At 43.2% G+C, this 9,764-nt stretch overlaps 1 protein-coding gene across 1 annotated transcript; it reads left to right on the plus strand.

The window, feature by feature from the left end:
• The first annotated feature begins 55 nt into the window (after positions 1–55).
• perp (p53 apoptosis effector related to pmp22) lies at positions 56–9,495 on the plus strand. The gene is made up of 3 exons (XM_088421833.1): positions 56–629; positions 4,697–4,837; positions 7,018–9,495. The coding sequence occupies exons 1-3, from the start codon at positions 425–427 to the stop codon at positions 7,227–7,229; spliced, it is 558 nt and encodes a 185-aa protein (XP_088277959.1). The 5' UTR covers positions 56–424; the 3' UTR covers positions 7,230–9,495.
• The last annotated feature ends 269 nt before the right edge of the window (positions 9,496–9,764 follow it).

A 9,764-nucleotide genomic window follows, 5' to 3' on the forward strand; every position in this document is an offset into this window, starting at 1 on the left:
CCAACAGCATTCCATTTCAAATCTGCTTCCTCATCTTCACTTCTCGTTCGGAACAGGTGGCCTCCACCTGAATGTCGACCCCAAAGATGACGGTAAAAACAACCACCCAAGGACCGAGCGGGTGAGCTGACGCATTCGGCGTAACATGACCCCACTCCCTTCAAGCGAACAGAACTGGGCCGGGCTTCTTTCGCAAAGCGGACAAGTCCAACCCTGTACGTCCCAAACCAGGTTGACGGCTGCATTGCACACACGGGTGGGGCTTTTTTTTTTTCCTCCCCCGTCTCCCTCCCTCCTCTCTCTCTCTCACAAAGACACTAAAAAAAGCCAGGCGGCCGCCGCACAGCAATCCGAGCAAGCAGGCAGACGAGAGCGTCCCTTTTCGCTTCCTTCTTCGCTTCCTTGAGTCGTCCGAAGCCTCGCCATGTTCCGCTGCGGGATCGCCTACCCACGCTGCAGGTGGATCGTGCCCCTGCTGCTGCTCTTCGCCATCATCTTCGACATCATCGCCATCGCCGCCACGTCGGGCTGGGTGACGGACGAGGAGGGCAAGTCGCACTACGCCAGCATGTGGGAGCAGTACCACGGACGCAACGACCAATGGGAGGGCAAGTCCCTCATGGAGTTCCGTAAGTGGCGCGCAACTCCGCCATCGGGGACGCTAAGTACAACTTGTCACGCAGCGTGCAAAATGCAACACCTTGCTGTCGGAATCCACTTCGGTCCGAGGTGGGGGTAGGGAGGCCTAAACTTTGGAATCCTCTGCCCCCCACCTTCCCGTCTCTTATCATATCCGGCATGGGAACACAAATACAAAACCTACAATGCCCGCTAGAGCCCAGACCTCCACGAAGCCGAATCTTGGAGTTTAAAAACGAAATATAAGTTAAAAATGGTGCTTTCAAGCCATTAGATTTGGTTTTGTCTCATAAACTACACAACGTTTCATGATTAATCACATTTTTCACTGCAGGGATGCAGAAAGTACTCAACATTTTAAAAATATATATATGTGGCTTGCATCCAGATGTCCAAACTATGGTACAGGGGCCATATGTGGCCTTCTATCCGCATTTTAGTGGACCGCGGCTAAAAAACAAAAAACAACTCAAACCCAAAAACCGATTAATGAATTTTCAAAGAGGAGCTTTCTTTGATACTTTAATTTGATTTTTATTTTTTATCCCCAAAATACCTGCATTCATGAAATCTGCGAAGATGGATTTTTTTTCAGCTTTTGATCCTATCACATTGCTTCTTTTGTTAAAAAAATTAATACATAAAATCCATTTGTTTTCTCTAAATATAATGGCGTAATAATCGCTACGAGATACCACTAAAAACGTAGTCCCGAAATGTAATAATGCAGTTTGTTTTCAAGAATGCTTTAAACTAGCGTGATTTTACCCAAAAATATACATCTTACAGAAAGTTAAATCTTAAAAGAAAAAGGTTGAAAATGGCTAAACTAACATCAGCTAAATTTGAGTGCAAGCAATTTGCGACCAGGCAAAATGTCCACTACTGATTTGGTTTTACGACCATTCGGTGCCCACAGGACGGAAGCAGCAAATGTCCGCCATATTTCCAACGTTGATTCGGCCTCATAAACCATCAAGTGTTGAATTTCTGGACTTCCTCTGTAGTCTCCTTCAAGAATTTCCCCTCAACTTTCATTTTTGCACTGCTTGGCTTTCAGCACCATGACAACACAACCGCATAACAAGAGACACTTTTGTTGCGTACTTTGCGGAGCGCCGGTGTGCTCGTTCGCCCGTGAAAATTCCCCCTGACGTCTCGGTGAAGCGCGACGGCGAACGCGGCGGGACCGCTCCACTTCCTGGCCAGTTGTTTGCATCCGCTTCTTTGTTTTCTACACAAGCAGAACAAACGCAACCGGAACAATGGCGCTAACCTCAACGTTGTTATGATCAAAAACGGACAAATTAACATTTGACCTAGGGACACTGGTCCGCATTACACGAAAATCAATATTCCTAGTCGTGAAGTATGGGTGCGTCCTATAAACGGTAACTTAAAAATGTGTTGTTTTTTCTTATTCGGCACCGTTCCAGCAAGATCGATCCGAGTTCTGACACGCAGATGTGAATTTTATATATCAGCCATATCATACTTACGATAATTAGCGCAGCCAGTGCCTGTTGCAGCTAAGAAGCAGCTCGTGTTAGCTGACCTTGGTATGGCATTATTTTCGATAAAAGAAGCGAGCAAATTGAACCAACATCCGAGTCTATCCTTGTCAACACACAGAAATATTCCTAAAACGGAAAGAGAGATCTCGTCAAACGTTTGTCTCCAGCTGATTCAATTAAAAGTACATCGGTTAGCGAACACAGAAAGGTATTTTGTTTGACTCGTTTATTAACGAAAAGGCAACCGCTAGTGCAGGCCGATTTCAAGCATTTTCATGCATCTTTCAAGGCAGACAGAACATTGCACTTTTGACTTTTTAGACATATGAAAGATTGGATTGCATTCTTTACCTAGAAAAAGAAAGTAAGAGTCTACGATATTCCATTCTTTAGTAATGGCTGTTTGAAAATAATTGAAGTGACACCAAGCTATTGAGCGAGGAGATAATGAGCTTTTTTTTTTCTGTGAAAAGATGACTTTTCCGCACAATATTTTTTTAGGAGCATCCGAAAGACCTCAACTTCGATAAAATATGAATGAAAAAAAATAGCAAATAGGAATTCTTGTCACTGGCACACAGCCTAAGTATTTTACTTGACGAAAATTCTTGTCCGTGGCGCTGTAAATTACAATGAAAAATTAGTTAAATTTGTTCATCTTTAGCTTTATAGATACAGTACTTGAAGCTCAAACATTCAGAATTGGATTTCTTACAGTTCTTGTCTCAACTGAACAAAAACCAGATAAACAGTCTCTCATTTTGTCCAGCTTTTTGTCCTCAAGTGGAATTTCCTTGACTTTTTGGGAAACTACAACTTTTTTACAACAATTTTTGCAATTCTAATCCACTTAGGACTGTAGAATGGAAGGTCTAACATCTGAATATGGACAATTTTCCATTGCCAATCCTGTTGTAAGACACGCTAACGCCAAGACAGTGACTCGCAAAGGGAGAAGCTGTTTGACTCAAACCTTTTTGCCGATTGTCAGCCAAATGGGATTCTTGAGGTTTGTGAGGAGAAGCAACCTGCCCAACACGTCTGGTGTGTGGAGGGAGCGAGACGGAGTTACAGTTTGAGCGAGAAAGAGAGAGAGAGAGAGAGAGAGAGAGCGATGCCTCCGGGCAGGGAGCCAGGCATTAGTAAAACACACACACACGCGCAGGTATGAATAATTGAAGGTGTTGGCTGATCCACGCAGTAACGACAAACTGGATGGAAGACGAGGCTTGGCCCCATTGCGGTGCAGTTACACCAAAGCGGCTCGCTTCCGTACTCTAAGCTCACATTTTAGTGTCCAACATACTTTATCTGGTCATAAATGAATGATTTTCTCATTCTCTATTGTATTTTACTGTGCAATAAATAGAAGTAGGCCGGTGTGATATTTTCTGGGCCGACAGATGCTCATTATTAGGAGGATTGTTATCTGAACTTTGTGCAACTGCGATTTCATTTTCAGGCGGCAGCCATTGACAAAATGGCCGCCCTGAGATGATGAAAAATAGGTGGAATTTTCTGCTTAACTCATTCAATGCCAACTATGTATTTTTACTTTTTTTTTAAGGATACATTAAATCCCAGATACTTAAGTATGGATTTAATATCTAAGTATCTGGACATTAATATCTATAATGTACTAAGTATCGATTTAATGCTGAGATTTTAATGTCCGTGCTCTTAAAAATCAGGAAAATACGGTCCGGATTTGGCCCCCAGGCCTTGAGTTTGACACCTGTGGTTTATGTCATTCTCACATTATTTTAGCCAAGAAATGGCATGTTACTGGTAGTATGATAATGAAGACATGTTTTCACCACCTGGGTGAAATTTCAGCTCCCTAATATATTCTTTCAATGCTTTCCCTTTGATGCGAAATGCCCTCCATGTAAAGATCAGAGGATTGGAAGGTTCCAATTTGTGTTTAGCTTACCTGGTAAAATGCATCACACGATCGGTTGGTATTAGAGTAGCATACATTTCACAGCAGCTCCTTCCGAGCGTGCGGTTGTATTCCATGGGCGGTCCATCTGGAGCGCGTGGTCACGTGGCGCCGCAGAAGGCGAGCGTGCTGTTGTGGGGTGTGGCAGACCTTGCTTCAAATCAGCCCGGGCCATAAATCCTCATCTTTGTCGTTTAAGCTCCCGCAATGTTGCAGGTGTACCTAATGTTGTGGCCAGTAGCGTAAAGAGAAAACGGCCCCCCCGCTCGTGGCGGTGACTGTAAATGAGATCACGTTCTTTGACATTTGTGTTATTGCTAAAAGTGCGTCCTCGTTAACATGAAAAAAAGAAAGAAAACATTTAACTCAAATTGATGCAATGTTTACTTTTTACAGAGTTTGTACAGGTTACAGCTTATTCAGAATCTGAAAAAAAACAAGCGCTTCAAATGAATCAAACTGCCTGAAATAAAAACAAACTAAATTCTTCTTCTCTCTCTCTCTCTAGTCATTTGAGGGAGTGCATCCGCTATTTGAGAAGGACTGTCTTAGTGTGACAGACAGATGATTTGTTTTTCTTGTTTGTGTGTTGCACGTGCAGCATGGGCGCAGGCGGTGGCCGCCCTGATGATCCTCGGCCTCCTCATCCTCATCGGCGCCTTCATCCTGTCTTGCGTGGCGCTGTGCTGCACGCTCAACGTCACGCTGCTACCCTTCATCGGAGTCATGCTTATTGTTGTCGGTAAGAAACGTACAGTATACTGAATGTAAATAACTTGTTGTTTTTTATAAATGGATTGTTTTTATGGGGTTTTACAGTCTGAGGGGTACGTGTACCCCTGAAGAAAGGTTACGGCACTTCACATGAGATTTTGGCAGGATTTATGCAGGTGTAAGAAAATCTAATTGAGTGCTGTTTAATGGCATCACAGGAACAGTAATGTTTTCCGATTAAGAGCAAATGAATTGGAACATGAAGCAACCTATTGCAAAATTTGCTCTCCGGACTCCTTTGAAAAACATTGCATTCATTTTCATATTTGCAGTTTCATACAGATGCATGTTGTTACACAATGCAATGTTTTTTTTCCTAATATATATACAGTATAGGAAATAATTGTAATCTGTGTATGTGTGTATATGTATACACACAGAGTATAGAAAAAAGAACCAGAACGACAACACTTTGGAGGCTTATTTAGTATAAATTTGATCAAAATAAAACATAATGCTTCAGAAAGCTTTTCAGTATGGAAGTGAACATATTCCACGCTTTTTTTTTTTTTTTTTCAGTTAGGGCAAGGCATTGTTCAGGTTCAGGCCCGCGTTGCCACGGAAACAGCCCTCTACTGTACAAAGCGCCCCTTTGGCCACGTTTCCGCGCCGTGCGCGCCGTTGCCGAAGGGACCGCTGACATCTGCTCTTATACCCACTTACACGCGCGTGAAGAATATTAGCGCATTTGTTTCCTCCCTTGGCTGAACGCTTTGAAAAGGTTTCCAGCCCGCTTTTGCTGCGGGAGCGCCCAGGAACAAAAGGTCACGCAGAGGAGTGAAAGCGCAGAGCAGTAAATGTTGACGCTTTCTGGAAGCTGCCGGGAGGGATCCGGTCCCAAAGAAAAAGGACGTACTGAAAGAGGCGGGGAGAGATGGGGCGGGCTTTGGCGCCATTGCTGGACCGCAAGAAAGAGTGACTTGATTGCGTATGGAGTCGGGGTGAAAACTTGCTTTTCTTTTTTTACTTGTTTTGCTTCAAATTGGGCGCATTGAAGGAATATTTTACTAAAGCTAGATGTACAATAACATGAAAAAAAAGTGAGTCATGTACAGTACGTGCAGCAAAACAGCTTATATGAAGGTTTTACAAAAATGAGGTGTACAGTGATCGCCCCTACTTCGCTGTTAGTGGGGGGGTGTCGAAGTCTGAAACCCGCAAAGTAGGGTACCAGTTCCTAGATTTCTATGTACGCCGCAGTAACCGTAAACAATCCTTTTTTTTTGTATTTTTTGCGTATTTTATTTCCTTTCTCCTATTGTTCAACATGACATTATCCTTATTAACATTATTAACATTGTTGTATATTCATGAAATAACTAATATGACTTAGTTTGTTGAGAATTTGTTCTCAGGACTGGTTATCTGCACCACGACTCCGGTAAAAGAGTACGCAAGTCATCACGTTGAACTTCACATTTATTTTGGCTCATGTATGGCGCATCATGTAGTATCTGTTGAATAATAAATCAACAACAATCGTAAAGTCAGTCAACTAACATATAAACACTTCATCTATGAATTTACTGTATTTTTAGCCGACATTAGCGGGTTAGCAACAACTAACAACAAGGCAGTAGCGTGCGTAATCAACATAAATGATAATAAACTATAAATAGGGGCTTACGATGTCATTCACTACGTCACCGTAACGAGCCGAATGACGCGCAGAGAACGTAAAACAGGAAACGGAAATGCAACGCGACCCGACAAATTAAAAGCATGCATTTCAAAATAAGATAACGGACGTCACGAACTCTTAACGCTTGAAGAATTCCTAACATAGTTAACTAATATTTCTTAGTTATTTGATGAATACAGTACTGTATAATGTACTTTTTTGCTTTTTTAATTTTTTTCCATTTTTGTGCATTTTTTAAATGATTTTTTATTTTGAAGTATTTTTAATTGTTCCTGGAAAAACCCGCAAAGTACCGAGACCGCGATATCTGAGACCGCAAAGTAGGAGGGATCACTGTATCGTGTTTCGCGATAGTCCTTACATCGCCGCAAAACCGGCGATCCGTCTTTTTCACGGTAACAGAAAATACCAGAATTCGCACCTTCTCCACCGGCGCGTCGGATATTTGTGAAACGACAGCAAATCTTTGAAGAAATCCTAAAAGCAACGTTGCCCGTCCTGTGCAGTTGTGCTGCAGGTGATCGCCCTGATCATCTACCCGGTCAAGTTCAACGAGCAGATCTTCGAGGGCCACTACTACTACACGTGGGCGTACGGCTTCGGCTGGGGCGCCACGCTGCTGTGCATCGGCTGCGCCGTGCTCTTCTGCTGCCTGCCGCGCTACGAGGACGAGCTCACGGGCCTGGCCAAGACCAAGTACCTCTACACGTCCGCCTAAAGCCCCCGCAGACCCCTCCCCCCCCTCGCCCCGACCGCCACCGGCAGCGTGTCCTCCTCCGCCTCGGAACATCGGTCCACTTTCGCCCCCATCCAAGACGGAGGGCGCGTCGGCGAGTCGGAACCGTTTTGTCCCCCGGCGCTCCAACGTATGAAACGTCACCCAAGTGCCTACGCTTCGATCGGTCCATCGATCGATCGACGGCTCCTCCGGACTTTTTCATTGGGATTTCCTGATTCGGACTTTTCGGTGCGGGGCCATATGATCCGGAGCGATTGATCTCCTCACGACAAATGGAACCGGGAGGGCTCTTGGTTTTGATTTGGCAACGGAGCCACGCGGTTTCATTGGGAGCATTTGTTCCAAGGTAGTTGATCCCAAAGGATTTTTCGGGGAGCATTGATGCAGGAGCCGGCGACCTTAAAAGATTGATCCGGTGTGATCTGCAGAAAATTTTCAAGAGCGAATACCGTTGAATACCGGGCGATTGATCTGGAGCAAATTGTGGAATTTCTTCTAGAGCAATTGTTGTAGAGCCTTTGATCTTGAAAATTTTGATCCGGAGCAATTGATCCAAACCGATTCGTCCAACCTGCTGTAGACCAGAAAATGCTCAGCATTTAAAACTTCCGATTGATCCGGAGATTTTTCGAGAGTGAATGATCTGGAACGAACGCAAATTATCTGGAGCAAATGATCTCAAGTGATTGCAACTGATTCTGAAAATTCCTTGGAGCAGACGATCCTCAGGAATTGTTCAGAATTTTTCAAAAGCAAGGAATCCGGAGCAATTGTCTCGGACCGTTTTGTTTTGGGGCAAACGATTGTTTCAGACAATTGATCCAGAGCGTTTGTTCCAGAACAAATGAAGCGATGAATCCGCAGTTGGTTGATCTACCTGATCGTGCTCTTTTGAGATAAAAAAAAAAAAATGCGATTGTCCAGTGTGATTGATCTGAACAGTTTATTTTGGAGCGATTGATCCAGGCCGCCACGCAAATTCGAACAACAAATATGTTAAAAATGCTCGTCATTTGTAACAATCAGCATTTTTTTTTTTGGGGGGGGGGGTGTTTGCATGCTATTTTTGATATGGATAACGCTTCCCCATTCTGGCATCGAAGCCGCAGTGGTGGATGGGAATTTCACAGGTCGGAATTGTGAACGGCTGGCTGGCTTCTTGTGTATCTTTCCATATAAAATGTGCTTAATTGTCACCTTCTTGACATTTGTGATGTTTATTTCCTCATCTGTTTTGCCTGCACGTTTGTATTTGTCTCCATGGGGGTTAACTTCACTTAGCATTAGACGCTGCGTGACGTAACTGCGCTAAAATGTATTTTGTGAGATTTCATCTGTTAGGGGATTTAGGATTTGAAAAAGAATGTGTGTACGCTGCCTTGATTGCGATATTAACTTTTTGTTGGTATAAAGGGAGCAAGCAAAATGTACCCCGAATGTGTGTGTTTTTGTTTTTTTTATTAATGACTTTGCTGTGTATTACTGTTTGGGTTTCATTTGAAATAGTGAAGGCAGGAAGTAACATTATTCAGCATGGAAAAGACCAAAATCTTTCATCTGATGTGCCTTAGCTGCTCAAAAGTCAGATTTTTGCATCAAAAATACTGTAAGTCACAGGTGTCAAACTCAAGGTTTGCGGGCCAGATCCGGCCCGCCACCTCATTTTACGGGGCCCGCGAAATGCTGATTTGACTTCAAGTTTCCGGCTAAAATACCAAACTTGCAAGTTGTCTTCAACTTTTACACATTTTTTGGAGGAAAAAAAAACGTTTTTTTTCTTCCCGATCTCTTTTATGAACAGTTTTTCCCAGTCTGTGATTTCAAAACCAGCTAACTCTTCAAATTGGTTTGAATTGCAGTCATTCCGGAACCTACGACAAAAAGTGTAACTTCAACGTGCCCCGCGATAAAAATGAGTTTGACACCCCTGGCATAAAAAGGATATTCTAGTCAGAAAAAAAACATGATTTTTGGCTGGCTAGCAAAAAGAGTTGATAAATATTTGAATATTGGGCTTGATCATGGCAGGTTGCATATGTGTTGACGGGCAGGTGGAAAAACACGTCTACTGTACTACTACTGTATTAATTCTCTTTGAGTCTTTCCTGTGGGCGTGTCACGTGTTGTCATTAAATACTCGCCTCTTATTGTTTTTCTGCTGTCGTGCGAACTGATTGTTTTTTCTTTGTTTTTGCAGTTTGTATTTTTATGCAATAATAAACTGTTTAATTTGGACAAAAAGCGATCCGTTTCTCCACTGAAATAAACACCGCAGCTCAAAAAGATTGCTATGGGTGGACGCAATGACTTTCTGTCATTGTGACTAATAGCGGCGTGTGTCACGGTGGACGACGCATGCCGCCTACGTACACAGCAGGTGTGGCATCTGTAACGCTAACGTCGGCAGAGAAGGATTTGAAGAGGAAGTGTGCGTTGTTTTAAAGTGCTTAACAAATAAAGTTAGTATAGAAAAGGACGGCAAAAATTCTGAGCTATTTATTAAGCGAATGACAG

This window comes from Hippichthys cyanospilos, chromosome 8 (assembly GCF_059441005.1).
Source record: "Hippichthys cyanospilos isolate Australia breed blue-spotted pipefish chromosome 8, RoL_Hcya_1.0, whole genome shotgun sequence".
Lineage (NCBI taxonomy): Eukaryota > Metazoa > Chordata > Actinopteri > Syngnathiformes > Syngnathidae > Hippichthys > Hippichthys cyanospilos.

Coding starts and splice junctions, on each gene's coding strand:
- perp (XM_088421833.1), top strand. CDS start 425: ATGTTCCGCTGCGGGATCGCCTACCCACGCTGCAGGTGGATCGTGCCC. Junction 630..4,696: donor CAAGTCCCTCATGGAGTTCC/GTAAGTGGCGCG, acceptor TTGCACGTGCAG/CATGGGCGCAGGCGGTGGCC. Junction 4,838..7,017: donor AGTCATGCTTATTGTTGTCG/GTAAGAAACGTA, acceptor CGTCCTGTGCAG/TTGTGCTGCAGGTGATCGCC.